At 40.0% G+C, this 24,160-nt stretch overlaps 1 protein-coding gene across 1 annotated transcript in view; it reads right to left on the reverse strand.

The window, feature by feature from the left end:
• PGM5 (phosphoglucomutase 5) overlaps positions 1-24,160 on the reverse strand; it is a 196,815-nt gene that overhangs the window by 57,743 nt on the left and 114,912 nt on the right. The window contains exons 8-9 of the mRNA XM_072838929.1: positions 3,939-4,074; positions 203-386 (exon numbers count right to left, since the gene is read on the reverse strand). Coding sequence (XP_072695030.1) covers positions 203-386; positions 3,939-4,074 — 320 coding nt within the window. The remainder of the gene's footprint in view (positions 1-202; positions 387-3,938; positions 4,075-24,160) is intronic.

The raw sequence follows: 24,160 nt of genomic DNA on the forward strand, positions 1-24,160 counted from the left end.
TCAGGGCCCTGTGTTCAAATGCATCCTCTACCATTAGTTAACTAGGTAGGCAACCTTCACCAAGGGCTTTCTTCTCTCCTGGCTGCAAGGCTCTCATCTGTATGATGAAGCCCTCAGAGTAGATCATCCCTAAAGACCTCTCCAACTGCTGGATACTTCAGCCCCTGGCTTTGCCTGTTCTGGTGATTTCCTAGCCAAGTACCTGTTTCTTGGTCACTGTGCCATCCACAGGGTCCACATACTCAAAGCAGTCTGTCTTTGCCACACTGTAGACATGGTTTCCCACGGCGAACTGCTGGCCGATGAAGGACTTGTCTGTAACCAGGGCCTCCAGGTCCCTCATGATGTAATATGTTGTCTTGGGCTCTAGTCCTTCGTAGTCAAACCTGGGGAGGGAAGGCAGGACACAGGGTGAAGACAAACCTAATCAGAGAGCCAGTAACTGGGTGCCCCCTCAAGATCATCGAATCATCGGTTTGGTTTTCATGGAAGAACTGCACAGAAAAGCACTGGTCCCTACTCTCTCCTACCTGGCCCATATAAGCCAGGTCCTGCACAGGAGCCAGATTGAACTTGTAAAAATCGTATCAAATCATATACTTTCTTTTAAATCCCTCCCCAAGGGCCCATCACATTGAGAACAAGACTCTAGACCCAGGCCATAAGGCACCATGGGATCCGGCCCCACCCACCCCCTCAACTTTGTCCCTCTCTCACCCTTATTCCCTATGCTCCAGCCACATGGGCCTCCTGTCCAGTCCTCAAAGACAGTTTGCCCTGTCCTGCCTCTGAGCCTTTGCCATTGCTGTCTCTACCCTCAACCTGGGATACTCTTCCCTCTGACTACTCAATACCTGGCACAGTCTCTTCCATCACCTTTCAAACTTAGTGTCACCTCCAGAAAGTGCTCTTCTCTGACCATCCATTCAAGATACTTCCCTCTGTCTGCCCCTCTCTCACACCACTCTTAATATTTTGTTTGTGTATTTGTTTACTTATTTCTTATCTGCCTTTGTCCACAAGAACCATGAGCTCCAGGAGGGCAGAGACCTTATCTGTTTTGTTCTCTGCTGCTTCTAGTAAGTGATTTCTAAGCAGAGGGATGAAAGATGGGAGGAAGGAAGGAGAGAGAGGAATCAAGGGAGGTGAAGAGAGAAGGAGGAAGGGAACTCAGTGTATCATAAATCTCTCTTGGAAACTTGGAAGAAATACCACCATTGTTCCATTTTAAAAAGGTCCTTCCAGCCAAGATCATCAAATGTAACAATGGGGCTGGGAGGTGATTAGAAAAAAAAAGACTAAAAATAACACCTATCTCATTTGTTGTTGTAGGGTTAAAACACCATAATGCATATCAAGTAGTCAGTCCAGTTCCAGACACCGTTGCTTAAACCTATTAATTGATTTTATTCTTAGTCACAACCACAAAGAAATTGTAGAGTCTTTCCCAATGTCAGAGAGTCTTGACCAAGACCTAATAGCACACTTGGGCAGGGTGGGGTGCTCCTCGAGAAGGAAGATACCCTCAAGGGGTATCTGTGCCCAAATGGCTACAGTGGGATCTCACACTGGGCTCCATGTAACCCAAGGACAAGATGTGGGTTCCCAGCAAACTGGAAGAAGGAAGACTTGCATCATTGTTACTACTTTCTCTTCACCCAAGATCTCTTAAGACTTTTAGTAAACATCAGGGTGTTAGCCAAAATGGGAAACATGGAATGATGCCATTTCTAGCAGTGGGTCCCCTGTCTCTGTATCGTTTAACCTCTCCCTCCTACCCAGATGTGCCCTCTTCAGCCTCAGGAACAAAATAACCAAGAATTCTCTCAGAACATTCTCCACAGTGGATGTGTTCTGAGCCTAAATTCTCTTTAACACTAGTCTTTTGGGGGAAGATAAAGACCCAACCAAGCCAAGAGGGGGAGGAGGCTAGGATAAGAGGATTTATTAGGATACAGAGAGATCCTGAAAGAGAATAAGAAGTTGAGGAAATCCACTAACGTGACAGATCACATTTGGTCTCTGGCTGATGGTCATCAGACCAGCCTGCCCAAATGCTCATCTTCATATACAAGCAGACTCGGGCATTTCTACCCCTTTCCTACCATGAACCACATCCCCTGACCCACCACCACAATACACTTTCAAGAAATCTTTCAATGGAGCGTTCCTTCTGGGGTCCACTCATACAAGGAAAATCATCTGGGTTCCCAGCTATGACTTTAGGCTCAGAAATAGTTAAACCAAAACTGTTTTATTATCTCTTCCTCCCCACTCCCAAAAAAACTGGATAGGAGGCATTTTATTTCACAAGGATCTCTCAACTTGTATCTGCTGGAGACTGAAAAAAAGTATTTACCTTTCATTCTACCTATTCCCTCCTCCCTTTTTATCTCTGTGATCTTTTTGGACAGAAATCTGAAACATTAGTCAATGTTCTACAAGAATTTAAATCTCCATTGCATTATATTCTCTAATATGGTATTTGTTATGAACAAAGTAATTATCATGTAAGCTCTTGGCCACAAAAAAAATGAACTATATTATAAATACACTTATCATAACACCATGTCTTCAAAACACTGGCAGAAAGCTAGATAATCATTGCACACATTATGAGGAACACATCCCTAACTCAAAGTGATCTCACTAAGCCAGAGATTGGCAATCATAACATATTTTATCAGGTTGGACTTTTTTGGAACTGCTTTGTGCAATAGAAAGGTTTGTTGTGCCAATTAGTTCCCTGGTATGCCAAAAAGGCCCACAAGAATCAGGATTTTTTTGGCACTTGTTAGAAATACTAGTACGTAAAACAAATTCCCACCTGCCTTGAGAGTATTTTATGATACAAGGAATAAGTTGAGGTGGTTTTCAGGCTATTACAACCTTTGTCTTCTTGACAAATGAGGAACAAAGAACATGATGGCACTGTCAGCATTTCCTAGAGTACTGCAAACTGTTTTGAGCCCTATCACAGGCTTTCTTATTCTCTGATATTTATCTAAGTAAATGAGTTTTTTTAAGAGAAGAAACAATCACCTTATAAGGGAAGTCTAAAACATTCTTTCTGTGTCTTAAGCTCTTGAAATATAACCAAACATCCAAAGTAGTTAGCTGTTCATAAACAAAAGGAGGCACAATTTCTGTTTTCAATATGTAGAGAGTCTCTGAGAATACTCAAGAATTCCTTTGTCCCATAGCTATTTTCTCTACAGTTGACATCCTTTCCTACTATTGCTTCCCTCACAATCGTGGCTTGGTACTAGGAACACAAACCTAGCATATCTAGGTATATGTTTCTAGCAGGCAACCATGCCCCCCTCCCTTACTTCAAAAACAGGAAAGTGATATAAACCCCCAACGTTGAGCTCTTAGCCAATAAGCTTTTCCCTTCCTCCCTCCCAGGATAACAATTCCTTTTTCTAGTCTCCTTTCACAGGGACAAATCTTTAGCAAAATCTGGGGCTCTTGAACCATGTGGCCCCTTCAGAGGGCACCTTAGACATTGCTGGGCCATTAGTGGGAAAGTAAAACAGAGGTAAGGAGAGGATGACAAAAGCAGACCGACCTGTCACAGCTTTGTCTCTGCCTCTCTTCCTTGATAATTATGGGTGCAGAACTAATAAGCAAAGCCTCTGGTTGGACTATACAACTCTCAGGGGCACCAAAGGGCTTTTAAGGTTCTTCAGTTCAGATTCCCTCTTGGAATGGCTGCCCACCTTACAGTCACTGATGAAAATATTACAGAGGAATGTCGCTAGGGGAGGGGAAATTGATGCCTTCTGGTTTGGACGTCCTTCACAGGACCCCCAACCACATCTCAGGGGTTCCAGCCTCTCTGTTCCTCAGATCGTTCTGAATGATGCCTCCTTCTGAAGGTTCTAGTCTGCCAGTTTTCTCTAAGAGCAGTTCCCCAGGGTCCTCACCCTTCTCACCTGCAATAATAGTGGCGGCCAAATTTGGCCCAGTGATCTCGGACGATTTCCTCCACACTCTGCTTCCGGGCAGCCAGAATGGAAAGCCAGACCAAGACAGCCCAGAGGCCATCTTTTTCACGAAGGTGATCAGAGCCTAAGAAAGAAAAAAAGTATTCTTGTATTCTTCTGAGGATCTGTTTTCTGGGTGAAAAGTAAAAGCTAAATGAACTATGAAGATCAGTTAGCAATTGAATGTTGAAATGGTTGGATATATTTATCCGTTGTGATAAATATATGTCCCATAATATGCTTGCATTTCCAAAAATTTCCAACTAAAATTCAAATAACATAAAATTACATCAAAAAATAAAATCCTGGAGGTTGTTGAAAGTACCAAAGAGCCAAGCTGACATCACATTTGCCCAGTGGTATCATTCATTCAGTCAGTATTTGGGGATCCTTAAAATATTCCAAGTGTTGGTCTAGGTGCTAGGAATACAGCACAGTGAACAAGATAGCTCTTTATTTGTAAAGCTTGAATGCAAGTAGGTAGGGATAGGCAACAGAAAAGTACACAAGAGGAAAAGATGCATTAAATAATAACAAAGGCTGTGAAAAAAAATAAACTAGGTGATAGTGTCACAGAGTATGACAGCAGCAAAAACTATTACCTAGAGTAGTGTAGTTTATCTACAGCAGGGCTGGTGGTGGCTTTCCCAAAAGACATGTTCACCCACAACCTGTGAATGTGACCTTTTTTGGAGAAATAGTCTTGTAGATATAATTAAGGATCTTGAGATGAGATCATCCTGGATTATCAAGGTGGACCTTAAATCCAATGACAAGTGTTCCCCAAAGGATAAGAGAAGACACAGAGAAGAGAAATACAAAGGATTGGCTTATGTAAAGACAGAGATGAAGATTGGAATTATGCTGCCACTAGCCAGGGAACGTATGCAGCCACCAGAAGTTGAAAGAGGCAAGTAGGTCTTCTCCCCTAGAGTTTTTAGAGGAAGAATGACCCCACCAACACCTTACTTTTGGATTTCTAGCCTCTAGAACTATGGGAGAATAAATTTCTGTTGTTTTAAGCCACCCAGTTTATGGTAATTTGCTATGGTAGCCTTAGGAAATGAATACAGGTAGTCGTGGTCAGCTCCACTGTGATGATGACATCTGAGCTGACAAGTGAGAGTCAGCCATGCTGAGATGTAGGGACAAAGCATTCCAAGCCAAGGAACAGCAACTGCAAAGTCCTTGATGCAGGTAAAATTGGGAAACTTAATCCTACAGCTACTCTATAGAAAGAGAGGCAGTTTATATTGTGACATTCAAACGAATGATGAGTGCCAGCTGGACAGGTAGGTTTCTGTGCAAAAAGAACCAGAAGAAAGTATGGGAGGCCCACTTAAGCACCTGTCTGTTGGCCAACTCTAAGCTCTCTTAGAAGTGAAGAAGGCCCTGAATACAAGGCACTTGCAGCAGTGTGGGGAATATGGTGCAATGGGAAAGCATGGGAAGGCTTTGGAACGAGGGTTTGAAACCAAGCTCTGCTACTTCCCACCTGTGTGAGAAGTTGTTGCAAAGTTATTAACCTTTCTGAGCCTCGACTTCTCATCTGTAAAATGAGGATATGATCAACATCTTGTGGAGTTGTCCTACCAATTTAACCCAGTTCAGAGGGCAGGCTCGTGAGTCAGTTTGCTTATGTTCAAGTTCTAGCTCAACTACTTCCCTTTGTGTGACTTTTGCCATTCTCATTAGCAACACAGAGACGATGATGGCTCCTACCCCACAGAGTCACTGTCTGGATGAAGAGATAAAACATGATTATGTATTTAGAACACTGACTGGGTTGTCACGAGTGGTTGTTGTTGCTGTTAATCTTCTCTTTGGTAATTCACACAATAGGCCAACATGGTGCTGATTCCTTAATGCACACTGTAAAGCAGATTATTCTCCGTTATTCATATAATTTTATCCTGTGACACTAGCAATAACCATTAACATGAGAAAGGGGACTGGGACCAGGCGGTGGACCATCTCTTCTTGCAATAGAGCAATGAGAATGGACAAGAGCACTCTTCAGCTTCGGGGCTATGAAACACATATAGAAAATCAAAACGGGAGATGTGATGTCACAAAGCTGTTTAAACCTTGGAAATGGGATGAAATAACACATTCGTTAAGTTAAACATTTTTGACAACCACTCAGTGAAGCTATGAACCACTTACTCCTCTTGTAACATTGACAGTATTAAATGTTAAATGTTTTTCCTTGAAAACGAAAACACATACAACCTTGACAGGGCAGTGAAGATATTTAAAAGGAAAAATGATCAGTTTTTTGGTTCTTCCTATATGCTGATCAATGGTCTGCTGACGACACTTTTAGATGTCTGGTTGCAGCTGCCTCTAGGTTGAGAGGACCCTAGGCATTAATCATCACACCATGGGGTGACTCTCATCTTATCCAGCGAACTTTTCACACTGCTACAAAAATGGAAGAAGTTTGGAAGATGCTAGGTTGGCTCCATGGCTAAGTGCCAAAAAAACAAGTCTAGGAAACCCTGCCCAGTGGGATAATTTCAAAACCTTTTGTCCTTTTATAGCTAAAAAATCACTTTTATTTACTGGCTAGAGAAAAATACTCTTTTGTTTCAAAACATGGGCTTCACATACCTTGCATTTCCAGCTGGATTACATTACCTGGAGATAGAACCATTAGGTGCTATTAACTCTGTGAGATAAGATGTCATAATTCAGTGGTAGAAGAGACATAAAGTTCTTTTAGCAGGATTTAAAAAAATCTCAACCATTTGTAGCCAACTTCATAGTAGATTTGTGAGTTGGCTTGGATATACTTGCCTACAAGTTAAACATTTGCCAAAATTCATAAGGACCAATGGTCTAATAAAATGAATTGTGAAAAAGAAAAAGAAAAATAAATAAAATGAATTGTGCTCTTCACAGCTCTTGGAGGTAAGGATAGAAACACTGAGGATATAGCATTTAGATACATTTCCATCAGATGCTTATAGTATGTTGTAGAGAGAGTTTGGAGGATACAACCTTCCTTTCAATAATTCTTTAAAGCAAATGAACTATAATGCTATATCAGTGACAGGTAAATTAAATAAGAAATGCAGAAAACACAAAGGTATCAAATGAATAAACCTCACCATAAACAGAGTAAAAACAGAGGGGAGAGATGTTCACATTATATATTACAGGCTAATATATTTCATATTTACAAATATTTTATGAGCCAATAAGAAAAAGAGACACCCCCATAGAAAATCGTGGAAGGGCACAAATGGATAATTTTCAAGAGAAAAATATTAATAATTAAAAACATGAACAAATCTTCAGTCTGTGGTCAAAATTCATAAAATGGGGTAATATTTAGAGACTGCCAAATTAGCAAAGATCAGTTAGGAGAAGGGGAATACCTAGTACCAGTAAAGTATTAGTATAATTGTGTAGAATTTGATAACATAATTTGGCAGTAATAATCAATAGTCTTTAAAATGCCACTCAGCTTTGGTCCGAGCTCTTCTATTTTTTTAACCTTTTAGCCATAAAGACTGAAGTAGCTAAGGGAAGAGAGGAAAATTGGAAAAATAAAGGCTAATCGTTAAACATCAGGATAATTGTGGAAAATCCATCCAAAATCTTGTTTAGATGCTCATCCAATTTTCACAAATGGAATAAATCAGTTTTCCAAGGAGGAATTTTCAGTATGTTTTTGTAGCAAAATATATGTAGGTATGTCTATCTGTATGTGCACAGGTGAACAAGAGGAGGACCACCTAACCACTACCAATAGTTATCTCTGAAATGATAGAATCACAGGAGTTTTCTTCTTCTTCTGATCTATTTCCAGAAGACACATGTATTTTTTCACTATAAGACAAAAAGTTGGAGATCCTTGGGTGGCTCAGCGGTTTAGTACCTGCCTTCAGCCCAGAGCGTGATCCTGGAGACCTGGGATCGAGTCCTGCATCGGGCTCCCTGCATGGAGCCTGCTTCTCCCTCTGCCTGTGTCTCTGCCTCTCTCTCTCTCTCTCTCTCTTTGTCTCTCTCTCTCTCTCTGTCTCTCATGAATAAATAAATAAAATCTTTAAAAAAAAGACAAAAAGTTTTCAGTGGTGGGTAGAAGTTCCCATTTGAGGCCATTCAATTCCATTTATCAAAGAGCTAGTTGGGATATTAAAAGGATCGCTACCACTTATAAACAGGTGATGAACTTTGAATCTATCAATCATCTCATTTCTTCCACTGAGTAATAGCTTTTTAGAGCATAGAGACTGAATATGACCCCCATCCTTGTGGGTCTCACAGGACTTGCGATTAGGATCAGGAATGTCCTGTAAGGTTTTAGTAACTAACAAAAGGTGAGAAAAGGAAGAAGATGTGCAGCTGAACTGTCAACTTTGGCCTTGGGGGAAGCTTATTTTGTAGCCTACCTTTAGCTTCACAGAAAAATGGAATGAAAAGTATGGGGAGTCCCTGATACTCCGTGTCGTCACACAAATACAACTTCCCCCACCATCAACATTCCCCACTGGAGTGGGACATTTGTTATAACTGCTGAACCTACACTGACGCATGATTAATTCCTGAAGTCCATAGTTTATGCTAGGGTTCGCTCTTGGTGTACATGCAATGATTTTGACAAACATGACAAACTACTCTACTTTTTCCATCTTCATAGTTATGCCTTTTCCAAATTATTATATAGTTGGACTCACACAGTATGGAGCCTTTGCAGTCTGGCATCTTTCACTTAGTAATACGCATTCGAGTTTCTTCCATGAATTTTCATGGCTTGATAGCTTATTTATTTTTAGCACTGAGTAATACCAGTACAATTTTTGAAGCTTGTTCCTCTGGAAACCTGGCCACCTGGTTGAGGACCTCACCAGGAGCTTTTAGCCATATTCCCAAAGCTCAGAAGTACCACTCTCCTTGCCTTCCTCCATCCAGGCCAGCCCAGCCCAAAGATTGGAGAAGTTGCCATCCCCACCCAGATACTAGAAAGAGGGCACTCAGGTCTATTTTTTTCTCATCAGAAATATCCCTATCCTCTCCTCCACTCCACTCAAATTCAACTTTGAATTTTCTCATTTTAAAACCATACTACTACTTTCAGGTAGGCAGACACCAGTAAGACTAGTGGCTTCATGAAAGACAAGGGGGAACTAAAGAGCATACTCAGTCTTAAAGGGATTGTCTTTGAATGGAAATCCCAGCATAGGCAAATCAACTCAATAAAACGTCACACAAGTTCCTAACAGATTAAGTCATCTCAGCTGAGACTCAGATCAGGAACGTCCAAACTTGTCAATTAGGAAAATAGATATCATTTGCAATTTGCTGCAGGCCCCAAGCTAAAACGGCTGTTATGATTCTTAATCCAGGCTGCAAATTAGAATCACCTAACGAACTTAAAAAAAAAAAAAAAAAACCAAGTACCAATGCACAGGCGTCGTTCCTGACCACTAAAATGAGAATTTTTGGCAATGGGACCCAGGCATCAGTATTTTTTTTAAAGTTCCTCAAGTGATTCTCATGGGTGGCTGGGATTGAGAGCCACTATTTTAGGAGAAGAATAGTCAAAATAGGACCATGTTAGGGGCAGATTGCTTAGGGGTAGTGGATTAGGCCTCTTCCTCTATTTGTTCAAATTTGGTCCTAAATGAAAGTGACCACTGGTCTGTAGTTTGGCGGGTACCACAGGCCTTGCTCGGGTGGGTGGCTCTTGCTGAAGCATGTCAGGGATTTTCGTTTCTCCCTGCCCTTTTTGTCTGGAAAACATGTGAGGGTTTTGCCAATTTTGGGGTAACCAACTCGTCCCAGTTTGCCCAAGATCTTTTATAGCAGTAAATGTCCCACTCCCCAGAAAACCTCTCAGTCCCAGGCACGCCAGGATGGGTGGTCATCTCCTAAGAAGGGCCACTCACTTAAATAGGTCCCTGATGGTTTTTAGGATTTGTGCAGGTTCAGTACATGCACCGTTCCCGGAATCATAAATGACAGGAGGTATATGCCCTTGCTCTTGAAGGAGGATTATGAAGCACGATAAATTCCAAAATGGAATAGCAGCAAGGCACCAGACACTACTAAGTATCTCACACATCTATCATCCAATTTTCACAACTGCATAACTCCTTTTATACAAATAAGAGATGGTAGTTAGACCATTTGTATGAGGTCACACAGCAACTAGTGGCCAACCCTGTGCAGTTTGACTCTGACACTGATGGACTTCGCTACAATCAGCAAGCCCAGGTACGATGGTGGTTCTCAGGGCTGCAGTACGCCAGAGAAAACACCCCATGTGGCCAAACTCAGGCAACCATCCTGAGGATGTGGGTCATGAATGTGCACTTCCTCCTTCTCACACAGTCAGGAAAAGTTGCCAATTTCCCTTTGCTTCTTTTCTCAGATCAATTCATCCTTCCCATTTACAAACAAAGTTTCCACTAGTTTGCCATGAAATTCTTCCCATCCTCTTTTCAGCCACTCAAGACAAGGATTTGTCTTTTTTTTTTTTTTTAAATAGTGGAGTTATAAGGGAAAATTGGGAGACACTGCCTAAAGGTGAATCTGAGATTTGAAAACCTGCTGTTGAATTGTGATGGGTTGGTTTTGGGGTTTTGCTTTTCTTCATGTCTCAAATCGCTTACTTTCAGCTTTTTAAATCTTGCCCAAAAGCAAGTCTCATGGAAAAATATCACTTTCCAATGCTTAAAAAATAAATGCTTTCAAAAAACAAATGCTCTAAAATTTTCACCAGGTGGAGAACAAAATAATTCTGTATATAAGCAGGCCAGGATATGTATATCCAGTAACAGGCCAGCTGTCCGCTCAAAAATGTAGGATGGCAGTAACTGACCAGTATAGCTCATCTTGTGCTGTGGCCAACATAGATCCCAATGACTAATACTATGTGGCAATAAATTGGATGATGATGATGATGGTGGTGGTGGTGGTGGTGATGACAACAATGACAGTCTTTGACACAAATATACTGCAGGGCATTTGACTAATACCCTAACCATGGCAATACTCAATAAGCTCCATGAGGGAAAAGACTGTGTCTGAAATTATTCATCATTCTCTCCTTGCCCTGGCTCATAGAAGGCATCCGATAAATATCCGCTGAATGAACAAATCAATGACTGAGTGAAACTCTAGTATGTAGCTAGATCTAATTCATCAGATTCACTTCTCACTAAAAGTAGCTAGCTAACTAGAAGCAACCTGGAAGGTTATATTGGGAAAAAAAAGTGACAGATCATCTGACTGAACACTCATGTTATAAATGAGGAAACTGAGGTCCAGAAAAGTTAAACAATCTAAGGTGGCTCAACCACATATAGAGGAGGTCAAGGTTGGAGCTAGGCTTGTCAAGTCCTAGGATTGTGCTGTTCACATGACACCATTCTCCCAAGTTCCTCGGTATTCATCCCATTCCCATCTAAAAGAATAACCTCAGGGGAGTAAATGATCCCTCTGCCTGTCTTCAAACAGGGGTAGCAGGGTCTGTGGAGCCAGTGAGATTGGGCTTGAATCCTGACTTTGTTACCTTGATCATTGGCTTGATCTTCTTCCCTAAGCCTCAGTAAGCTTTTCTGGAAAATGAAAGACCATAATGGTCCTTACTTCACTGTTGAGAAGTCTCCATGGAATAATATATAGGAGGGGTATCTATCACTTGGGAGGTGCTCAATAAATCATACATACCAGCAATATTTCATTAACATGTGCCCCCAGGGCAATCAAGCCATTCATCCGGACAAGGTGAAAGTGTAAACAATATGGTGGCCAGCCAGCTGACACAACTCCCTCACATGAGCACACCAGCACTGGAAGGTAAGGGACAATGGGACCTCCTAACTCATACATCCCACCTGTTTTTTTGTCACCGGCGCTGATGAAAACAACATGACTCCCTGAGAACTGCTCCTTGACAGGTCATAAGTTGAACCAGAAATCTCTCCAGTGGATTTAAGGTTGGCACCATATCACTCCAGGTGAGTGAGGACCTGTCACTCCAGAGTCATTACACTTTGTTTCCGTGGGGTTACCTAGTAACTAGGAGATAGCAGTTGGGGAAGCCTCCAAACACAAGTCTAAGAATTGCATCTTAAATGCCAACGGATGGGCCCCCTTGTAAGAAGTCCTTTGTAGACCTTGTGGACAAAGAAACTTGGAGTCTGTCTGTGATCCTTCATCTGTGGCTAAGTACCAGGATTTCCCAGGATTCTCGGTCTCAAAGTGCCCTCGTTTAAGCATGGACACAGCCTCCGAGGCCCACTCTGCAGACTCAGGCATCACACGCACCCTCTCTCACCACTTTTCAACAGCTTGGAGGATGAATTGAAGGGTCAGTGCAACTAAAACTGAGGAGGCCCCAAGAAAAGGATTTTATGTGCTGGAGACATTCTTCCCACTCTAGGTGGAGCTCTGTTTTTCCAGCACAGGGATAAGATAGTTTGTGGAGGGCCCAGAAGGGAATCTCAGTTTTCAGACTTTATGAGGAGGCTCTTGGGGATGCCAATCATGGCACCTCTGCACTCTGGCCTAGCCTAGATTGAATTGCACATGTGCACATAGCCTGTCTCAACTAGCTGGGCAGAGAAACTGCTCTCCCAGCACTGATAATGCTGTCACCACAGCCTTCTCACATCACATCTGCTACCCAGACAAATTTACACAAATTGGCCATGAATAGGAGAAAGAAATGTGATAGAACCTCAATAATCTGCAATTCACATGTCCATGGGCCTCTTTCTCTGCCCTAGAGAACAAATGTAGAGTTAGTGATCATCTAGATAGGGAATTGGCTAAAGTTTTCCTTTATTTCATCTTTTTAAAAATATACAATATTTAGTGAAATCATTATATAAAAAAGGGACAGTTAAATCTATTCAATATTTGCTCAACAGCAGTCCTGTGAACCCAATCTTGAGTTAGGAGGTACGTGGGTCACATGTAAAATATAAACAAAGGAAAAAGCATGGCTGTGAAAAATGTTATAAATTATATAACTATTAGGGGAAATAAAATGTCCTTTCATAAAGCAACTGGAGAATAAGTCAATAATATAAAACATAAGACTATACAGCAGAGAATGCCTATGTTGAAGGCTGTACGAATTTAGTACACACAAAAGATCCCTAAAGCTAGAACCTGGCCCACTATTGAACATGTGGCTCTTTACAGGTAATTGTCAGAAACTACACACACAGGAAATGAACAGGTAAATAAAACAAATTACAAATCCTTAACAGTACTTAAAATTTAAAATCTGCTCATTAACACAGACTTTGGGAAGGAATCTTCCTAGAAGCACTTTGTTAGCTATTTTTTTAATATTTTATCTATTTATTCATGAGAGATACACAGAGAGACAGGCAGAGACATAGGCAGAGGGAGAAGCAGGCCTCCTGTGGGGAGCCTGATGCGGGACTGGATCCCAGGACCCCAGGATTGTGACCTGAGCCAAAGTCAGATGCTCAACCACTGAACCACTCAGGTGCCCCAACTTTGTCAGCTATTAATTTTTTTTTGTTAGCTATTAGTTTGAGCTAGTAACTGCATGATGACTGAAAATATTAAAACTTTAGTTTAAATTTTATGTAACTCTGATTTTACTATAATTCATAACATCCCTCCTCACTCCCTTCCAATTGGTCTATATTTGTGTGGGTGGGTTTGTCTTTATAAATCCTCCCAAATCCTGGGATAGAAATATCCAGATCTCCAGAAATATATCGACTCAAAAATGCCAAAAATATAACTACTAATAATGCAAAGAAGAAATAGCAAAATGGAAATTCTTTGTTTCTTCCTTACTTTCCTTCTATCCATCCACTTTCCATCTTTCCAGCCTTCCTTCATTTCCTCTTCTACCTTAACTTACCTCCATTCTACCATCCCTCCCTCTCTCCTTCCATCTATCCAGCAAATAGTTACTCAAGACCTGCCATATATCAAAGAAACAAAGCTGAACAAAATAGTCATGGCTCTTGTCCTCAGGGCATTGATGATTTCTGCACAGCAAGCAGAAAGATCTAACCAATCTCAAAAATTTGAAATTTCTTGTGACATGGAATGCATGCATACACTTGGTCTCTCCCTTTTGTACTAGAGACTGGGCAGATGTAAAAATAGCCAGCTTCAAGAGTACCAGGCTGTGCTCCAAAGTTGACAGTGGAAAAAGTTGGTGTGACAATGATGGACAAGTCATGTTGGTGCCAGGAGACGTGGATTCAATTCCAAATCTTCAGAGAGAGATGGACATATACAGAAGGTTTAGCAATGCCCTGGCACATACTAAGTACTCATTCAAAGAGATTATTATTGTGAAAAACTCAGCAGGGAGTACTTTCTTGTCATGTTGCTTGATTTTATTCAACACATTTGTATGGCTATTAACATGAGCTTTTTAAGAATACGTGATAAAAGTAATAGTAATACTCAAGGTGATGGTCAAGCTTAGAGTTCATCCAGGCTTTCACAAACACACCAATTCTTCAGTGTTGCCTGTAAAGGAAGACTCTTTGGGCTGTGACAATTCATACAGTCCCAAAATGGTATGACTTAGAAAACTGATGTCAATAATGGAAACCAGAAGAGCGTCATCCACCAATGTCAAACTGCCTCCCCCCCACCCCCCCCAAAAAAGGAACTTCAACATTTTTGGTTTATAGATCTAAGGTTTAGCTGTTTCATATATCCTCTTTTGTGTATGGGAACAAGTCCAGATCCCTTCAAATTTGGAACCTTAGAAAAGTAGCCAGAATGCCATTTAGATGACCAGTTTTCTTCTTTTTATATCTGAGAATTTATAAAACCTTCTTCTTTCTCTCTGTAAGGTAGTTTTCCAAGGCTCTTCCCAGGAAGTAGGTGAATACCTGGTCCTAGCACAAAAGATGATCTGGCTTCTTAAGTGATTTTGGTTCTTTGACAGAACCATAAATACAGGTTTCCTATTGTTCAGGATCTGAACCTTTCCTAGGAGAGAAGTCTGAACTCTGATCCTATAACTGGCTTATTACCTTGGAAAGTTCTAGGAGCTCAAGAAGCTGGCAAGGGAAACTTCCACTCAGGATATATCTTGCCTGTCTTGGAAAAAAAGCTTGACATTTTTAGGCCTGAGTCAGATCCATATTTTCAAGCTTTCTTGGCACTCAACAATGCATTCCTAGTTGGTACACAGCTTCATGCCCTAGGGATGCGGGAAAAGGCCTCCACTCAAGAAGCTTGGGTACATTTTAGGAGCACTTCCCCAGTTTCAGATCTAAAACCTTCCTATCTGTCCTTTCCACTTTCTCTTCCCTTAGTGAGCTCACTTGCCTCTGAAAATCATATTTCAAGATAGATAGGGAGCTCCTATAATCAGCTGACTTTTACAGATTGGAACTGGGGGTCACAGAGGTCATGAGGCTTGACCTTGAAGCTGGCAGTTAAGAATTTTGTACATACTCATCAGCCTCACGTTTCTAGGCCTCTGGACTTCCCATACCATATCCCATGGCACCTCAAGGATACTCTCTTTACCACTTTCTTTTTTTTTTTTTTATTTCTTAAAGATTTTATCTATTTATTCATGAGAGACACACAGAGAGAGGCAGAGACACGGACAGATGGAGAAGAAGGCTCCCTGCAGGGAGCCCAATGTGGGACTTGATCCCAGGACCCCAGGATCACACCCTGAGCCAAAGGCAGACACTCAACCACTGAGCCCAGGTGCCCCTCTCTACCACTCTCAATGAAAAAAAATTAGAAATGACAAATACCCACCATTTGCTTCAACGTGGATGGAACTGGAGGGTATTATGCTGAGTGAAGTAAGTCAGTCGGAGAAGGACAAACATTATATGTTCTCATTCATTTGGGGAATATAAATAATAGTGAAAGGGAAAATAAGGGAAGGGAGAAGAAATGTGTGGGAAATATCAGAAAGGGAGACAGAACGTAAAGACTGCTAACTCTGGGAAACGAACTAGGGGTGGTAGAAGGGGAGGAGGGCGGGGGGTGGGAGTGAATGGGTGACGGGCACTGGGTGTTATACTGTATGTTAGTAAATTGAACACCAATAAAAAAAAATGAATATAAAAAAAAAAATACCTGGTTTTCACCAGAGCAATATTTCCTACTTCTGAATGCACATCAAAATCACACAGGGGGACCCTGGGTAGCACAATCGGTTGAGTGTCTGAATCTTGGTTTTGGCTTGGGTTGTGATCTGAGTCATGAGATCAAGCCCTGCATGGGGCTCCAAGCTCAGTGAGGAGTCTGCTAAAGTTTCTCTCTCCCTCTCCCTCTGCCCCTTTTTGTGCTTGCTCACACTTTCTCTCAAATAAATAAATAAATAAATAAATAAATAAATAAATAAATAAATAAATAAATAAATTTTTTTTTAAAAAAATCACACAATCCTTATATAAAATGCAGATTTTTCAGGCTGGGCCCTTCCAGAGATTCCAAGTAAGGATAGGATAGAAAACATGTATATTTTTAGCAAGTTTCCCAGGCGATTCTGACACACCAGCTCAGCACTACTCAGGAACTGGCACTAAAGCCCAGAATAAGAGCAGGATGAAGCTACTTTTCTCTTTGCAAGACTGAGTGGTCCAGCTTTGCTGGCCTTCTAACAGTCCCTTACTATTGAATGTCTGAAAGATGGAGTTAATCACTTCTTTCATTGGAAAAGACTGATGATCAGCATGGTGGAAAAACAGCACACAGTGTAAGGCAGGAGACCAGTCTTTAAGTTCAATGGTAAGGTAATTCAAGTGGGGACCTTTGCTAAGCCGTGAGGCCCTGCGTGAGTCACTCAACTACTTCTTGGGCTCAGGAGCTTCATCTGTCAAATCAGGCTAATAAAGCAAATGTTACCTGAACCAGAAGAACAGTGAAAGACATTACCTGGTACTCCTTTAAAGGAAAATGATAAACAAGTAAAAATGGTGAGACTTAAAATTTCCACCTAGGCCAACCTACAAGTTGCCATTAGCATCACTGTCTGAGAGCAAAGTTTGCTGAAAGGTGTTTGCGAGCAGACCTCCCTCCAGTGCAGACTATGGTCCCCTAGGTCCCCGTGAATCATATACCCATGTCAAAGCTAGACAGGTGAAGGGCTTCACAAACTGTCCCCTGCTCACTTATATCTCTGGCACTGCTTCTTGATAATCCCTCCTCTAACTTACCCTATATGTTAGTAAACTTTGGCCCATGGACCAAATTTGGACTTAGGTTTATTTTTGTAAATAAATTTTTATTGAGGGACTCCTGGGTGGCTCCGTGGTTAAGCATCTGCCTTTGGCTCAGGTCATAATCCCAGGGTCCTGGGATTGAGTCCCACATCAGGCTCCCATCTGGGAGCCTGCTCCTCCCTATGCCCATGTCTCTGCCTCTCTCTGTGTGTGTCTCTCATATATCAATTAAACAATCAATATTTTTAAAAATAAAAATAAATTTTTATTCAAACACTGCCATTCTCATTCACTGACATATTATCTATGGCTGCATTTGTGCTACAGTGGCAGAGCTGAGTGTGAAGGAGACAGTACATATTCTCTTGGTCTGCAAAACCCAAAGTATTTATTATCCAACCCTTTACAGAAAAAGTTTGCTGACCTCTGTCTGCTTTTTCAGACATTTTTGGCCATCACCCACAATAAACACACTTGACAATGAGACCTAGTACACACATAGATACTTGTGTGCACATTTATATGTACATATTTCTCAGAAACATTACCTTTACTAAACACAATGCATTCTAAGAGGTTTCCGGTCTAATCAATTTGTTTTTCAAAAGTTGCTCATGACATTTAATTAATCTCATGACTCCAGAGGAGTCTTGATTTAGAAAATACTGCTTTAGACAAACTGAACAACTGGCTACTTGCAACACATGTCCCCTGCTCTCCAACCTCTATTTCTTTCTTGGCATTGTTCCCTCCATCTGGCATGGTCCAGTCCTTTCATCTCTTATGAGATGTTTTATGTTTATGTGTCATAAAACACATAAACATTTTTTTCTTTTCTTTTCTTTATGTTTCTGTGTCATAAAACAGTCATCTATGCATCTTTCTAATGATGTATCCAGAGATCTTGAGTTCCTTAAGAGTACATCATAGCATTTTGTATTCTAAGTATCATGCAGTATAATATCCTGTACTCTGTAAATACTGAATAAGTGTTTATTAAATTGAAGTAAGCAAATATTTGTTACTAATGGTATAATATGGTTTATGCATGTAATATTTTATCCTGCAATGTTAAAGCCTATAAATATATGACATATTGTAATGCTCAATAAATGCTTCTAAAGACAAAGAGAGAGGGAGGGATAACCTGAGCTCACCACTTTCCATTCCACTTGTTAGATCTGTGTTATTTTAATAACCAGAAGAATTACTATAAATTAAATATAATCCCTGATTTTTTGAGTCACAGTCACTGGTTTAGACATGTAGAATACCAAAAAGGCAAGAGCCTGTTGTATGTGTTAGGGCCTCAACAGGAAGAAGGTATCACACTGGACTGACTCTGGACTGACCTTAGCACAACTACCAGCCATACATTCTGAGTCTAAACAGTAGCACTTGAGAGAGCTTGATATGGTCTCTCCTTTCCCAAGGAAACAAAAATACACACCATCTACCCACTAGAGGGAGTAAGGAAGAAAATTCTCCAGAATGAAATTTCTTCAGGAATCCTGAAATATCTCGAAATGCTATCTTATAACCAGTTAAAGTGGTTTTACTATATTCTGTTTAAGCATAGCCAAACAGGACTCATTTTCAGGAATTCAAGGATGGTTTGATATCAGCAAATCAATCATATTTCATTACATTCATAATAAAAGAGAAAAAAAGACTACCATATCACCTGATTCTGAAAGGACACCTGATAAATCCAGCAATGGTTTCTAACAAGGTTCTGAGTAAAATGAAAATAGGAAAAAAATACATAGACCTGATAAAGATTTCACCAACAGTAAAAAGCAATCACCGGGGCGCCTGGTTAGCTCAGTGGGTTGAGTGTCTGTCTGACTCTTTCTCAATTTCTCTCAGGTCATGATCGCAGTGTCATGAGATCAAGCCCAGGATAGGGCTCCTTATTCAGCATGGAATCTGCTTGAAATTCCCTCTCCTTTTACCCCTCTCCCTCCCAAATGAATAAAATATTTTTAAAATTTTTTGAAAAGCAATCACCAAAACAGACAGTAAAATATTAAGTCCATTTCCATTAAAATCATGAATTATAACAATTATTGTTATACCTAATGCAATAAGAATATGACATAAAGGGTGTAAATATTAGAAAAGGAAACATAAAAAATCTTTTAGTCACAAATCATATGACCATTTACCTTTTAAAAATCACAAGAGATTATAATTTTTAAAAAAGAAAATGCTGTAATTAATACTAGAATGTGCTAAGGTGGTTGCAAAGAAGAGAAAAGGCATATTAATCAATAGCTTCACCTGATGTAAGCACCAAATATTTTAGAAAGAAAAATGGAAATATCAACATTAAAATCAAAGCTTTATAGGACATATGACCCAATTTCCTTAGTTAATAAATTAGAAAAAGAACATGTAAAAGGGAGATTTGCAGGTAAAAAGATACTTAGGAGACATCAACCAGTTATAAAGTAAAATCTTTTGGATCCCAAATGGAAAAAAACTATCAAGGATGGAGTGAGAATAGGAGAAATTATTTAAAAATTACTCTTGGAATTCTACTTCTGCATTTCTCTTTAGGGTATGGAAATCTATAAGAGAATACCATTCCTTTCCCAGTAATAAGCAAAGGCCAGGAAACTTACAAAATCATAGCTTTTCTTGAACTCATTAGAAATATGAAGTCATAAGGCAATAAAGTAAGTAAATTCCAAAAAGTGACAGGCCTCTTCAAGGAGAAACAGGACACAAAACCATCTCCCCTTTGGTAGATCAGAGAAAAAGAGGATGCTTCCATACAAGTAAAAAATAAGTTGCTTAAAAGTTTCAAAAATTGTTAAAGGCCAAGTATAGCTTATCATATTAGTCTAAAATTGCTTAGAGTCCTGAATATAAGGAACACATTTCCAAGTTATTTCCCACAAACCTTCACTGGGTGCTTATAGAAAAGATCGGAAAACAGAGAAGGAGACTTTCTGGTGCTGGCATGCAGGCAATGATCAGTTGCTGAAAGACAAGCATGAAGCCCTTCCAGCTCCCCAAATCCTTCTTTGATAGAAAACAAAAGGCTTAAACTTTTGGATGTATGACTTGCAAACTTTCTCATCCTAAGAGCCCATGCAAAAATCCATTGCTAATGAAATAGGGATTGAAGTAAAAACCCTCTGCCCTTGGAAATAGCATAGGTAGCAAACACCAATACTAAGCAGATGTCTGCTGCCATTGGAGAAGGGTCAAGCACCTGACCATAGAGGTCTATCTTGTATCACAGACATGCAGTAACTTTGAAAGCTGCAGATGAAACAGACACACTGAAAAATCTCTTCTAGCACCCTTTGCTTTTGGCACACAGTAAAAATATACCACTTCTGGAAGAATTTGAACCCTATGCAACACTAAAAATTATAATAGAAACAATAAAATCCAAGCCCAGTTCAACTTCTAACTACATTAATTTAACCTTGCACAGTAGTGGCCTGATAAAAGAGGTGTGCCCATTTCTGTGTATAAATATTGCTTACCTGAGTCTCTACTATTCTTATATACATACTGTCCAGCATTCAATGAAAAATCGTGAGATGCACAAAAAGCAAGAAAGAGTAAGCCACTGCTTTATCAAGAAATAAAACAATCAAGAGAACCAGAATCAGAGATAAACCAGATTTTAGAAATAACAGGGAGGGAGTTTGGAATAACTATGTTTGAATGTTAAAATGATCCAATAGAAAAGATAAGCAACATATATAAACATATGGAGAATTTTTTCACCAAGATAAAAATTATAGGAAGAGTTAAAGAGAAATGCTAGAAATAAAAAAGAATATCAGAGATGAAGAATTCCTTCATTAGGCTCACCAGAAGATTGAACATAGCTAAGGAAAGAATGATTTAAAGACAATGACAATAGACACTATCTAAACTGAAACACAAAAGAAAAAGGAAAACAAAACAAACAGAACGTGTAAAGAGCTCTGAGACAGCCTATGGTCACAAATCAACTAACGTGTATAATCAAAACCCCAGAAGAAGAGAGAGACAATGGGGAAGGAGAAATATTTAAAAAGGTAATGGTTGAGAATTTTCTAAAATTAATGAAAGACAATAAGCAATATATCCAAGAATCCCTAAAACCCCAAGCAAGGTTAAAAAAAAAAAAAAAAAAACTAGATATATTATCATTAAACTGTTGAAAACAAAACATAAAAAGAAAATATTGAAGGCAGCTGGAGGTAGAGGTTGGGAAGAGTTTAAACATAGAGGAACAAGGACATGAACTGAAGCATCCTTCTTGGAAAATATGCAAGCCAGAAGACAATGAAATAACATCTTTAAAATACTGAAAAAAGAATAATTCTTAACATCTTAGGTGTGACAATGGTAATGTGGTATTATATATTTTTTTCTCAATAGCTTGTATACTTAATGATTCACACTAGGGCTTGTTTCACACACTAGAGAGGGGCACTCACCTTGCAGATGAAGGTAAAGATAAAGTAAGACTGATCATGAGTTGATGAAGATTGAAACTAGGTGATAGGCCCATGGGAATTCAATATGATATAGTCTCTACTATCATAACATTTTTTTAAGGGGCACCTGTGTGGTTCAGTGGTTGAGCGTCTGTCTTCAACTCAGGGCATTATCCTGGGGTCCTGGGATCGAGTCCTGCATTGGGCTCCCTGCACAGAGCCTTCTTCTCCCTCTGCCTATGCCTCTGCCTCTCTCGTTGTATCTCTCATAAATAAATACCTCTCTCGTTGTATCTCTCATAAATAAATAAATAAAATCTTAGAAGAAAAAAATTTTTAATTGCCATAATAGATAAAGAAATGGAAACTTTAAAATATTTTTTATTTGAGTACAGTTGACACACAATGTTACATTAGTTGCAGGTATACAACATAGTGATTCAACTTCTCTATACATAATGTAATGCTCACCACAAGTGTAGCTACTATCTGTCACCATATAACACTAGCACAATACCATTGACTACATTCCCTGTGCTATGCCTTTCATTCCCATGACTTATTCATTCCATAACTAGAAACTTGGATCTCCTACTCCTCTTCACTTATTTTGCCTATCTCTCCCCCGACCCCCATTGGCAACCATCAGTTTTTTTCTTTGTATTTAAGAGCCGATTTTTGTTTGTCTCTTTTTTCTTTGTTCATTTTGTTGTTGTTGTTCCTTAAATTCCACATATGAGTGAAATCATATATTACCTGTTCTTCTCTACTGATCTATTTGACTTAATGCTCTACCCTCTGGGTCCATCCATATTGCTGCAAATGGCGAGATCTCATTCTTATTATGGCTGAGTAATATTCCACTGTGTATATATACCACATTTTAATTTTAAAAAAATTTTTTATTGGAGTTCAATTTGCCAACATATAGCATAACACCCAGTGCTCATCCCGCCAAGTGCTCCCCTCAGTGCCAATCACCCAGTGACCCCCATCCCCCACCCACCTCCCTTTCCACTACCTCTTGTTCGTTTCCCAGAGTTAGGTATCTCTCGTGTTTTGTCACCTTCACTGATATTTTCACTCATTTTCTCTCATTTCCCCTTTATTCCCTTTCACTAATTCTTATATTCCCCAAATGAATGAGACCATATAATGTTTGTCCTTCTCCGATTGACTTATTTCACTCAGCATAATACCCTCCAGTTCCATCCACGTCGAAGCAAATGGTGGGTATTTGTCGTTTCTAATGGCTGAGTAATATTCCATTGTATACATAGACCACATCTTCTTTATCCATTCATCTTTCGATGGACACCGAGGCTCCTTCCACAGTTTGGCTATTGTGGACATTGCTGCTATAAACATCGGGGTGCAGGTATCCCGGTGTTTCACTGCATCTGTATCTTTGGGGTAAATCCCCAGCAGTGCAATTGCTGGGTCATAGAGAAGTTCTATTTTTAACTCTTTGAGGAACCTCCACACCGTTTTCCAGAGTGGCTGCACCAGTTCACATTCCCACCACCAACAGCGCAAGAGGGTTCCCCTTTCTCCACACCCTCCACACCTTTATTGAAGAGACTGTGGATAGTCTTTCCTGCTTTGTCTAATATTAGTTGACCATAAAGTTGAGGGTTCACTTCTGGATTCTCTATTCTGTTCCAGTGGATAGGCTTTCCTGCTTTGTCTAATATTAGTTGACCATAAAGTTGAGGGTCCATTTCTGGATTCTCTATTCTGTTCCATTGATCTATGTGTCTGTTTTTGTGCCAGTACCACACTGTCTTGATGACCACAACTTTGTAGTACAACCTGAAATCTGGCATTGTGATGCCCCCGGCTCTGGTTTTCTTCTTTATTTTATTTTATTTTTTTTAATATTTTTTTTTCAATTTTTATTTATTTATGATAGTCACAGAGAGAGAGAGAGAGAGGCAGAGACACAGGCAGAGTGAGAAGCAGGCTCCATGCACCGGGAGCCCGATGTGGGATTCGATCCTGGGTCTCCAGGATCGCGCCCTGGGCCAAAGGCAGGCACCAAACCGCTGCGCCACCCAGGGATCCCTGGTTTTCTTCTTTAATATTCCCTTGGCTATTTGGGGTCTTTTCTGATTCCACACAAATCTTAAGATGATTTGTTCCAACTCTCTGAAGAAAATCCATGGTATTTTGATAGGGATTGCATGAAATGTGTAAATTGCCCTGGGTAGCATTGATATTTCACAATATTAATTCTTTCAGTCCATAAGCATGGAGTATTTTTCCATCTCTTTGTGTCTTCCTCTATTTCTTTCAGAAGTGTTCTGTAGTTTTTAGAGTATAGGTCCTTTACCTCTTTGGTTAGGTTTATTCCTAGGTATCTTATGCTTTTGGGTGCAATTGTAAATGGGATTAACTCCTTAATTTCTCTTTCTTCAGTCTCATTGTTAGTGTATAGAAATGTCACTGATTTCTGGGCATTGATTTTGTATCCTGCCACACTGCCGAATTGCTGTGTGAGTTCTAGCAATCTTGGGGTGGAGTTTTTTGGGTTTTCTATGTACAGTATCATGTCATC

Source organism: Canis lupus, chromosome 1, assembly GCF_048164855.1.
Source record: "Canis lupus baileyi chromosome 1, mCanLup2.hap1, whole genome shotgun sequence".
Classification (NCBI taxonomy): domain Eukaryota; kingdom Metazoa; phylum Chordata; class Mammalia; order Carnivora; family Canidae; genus Canis; species Canis lupus.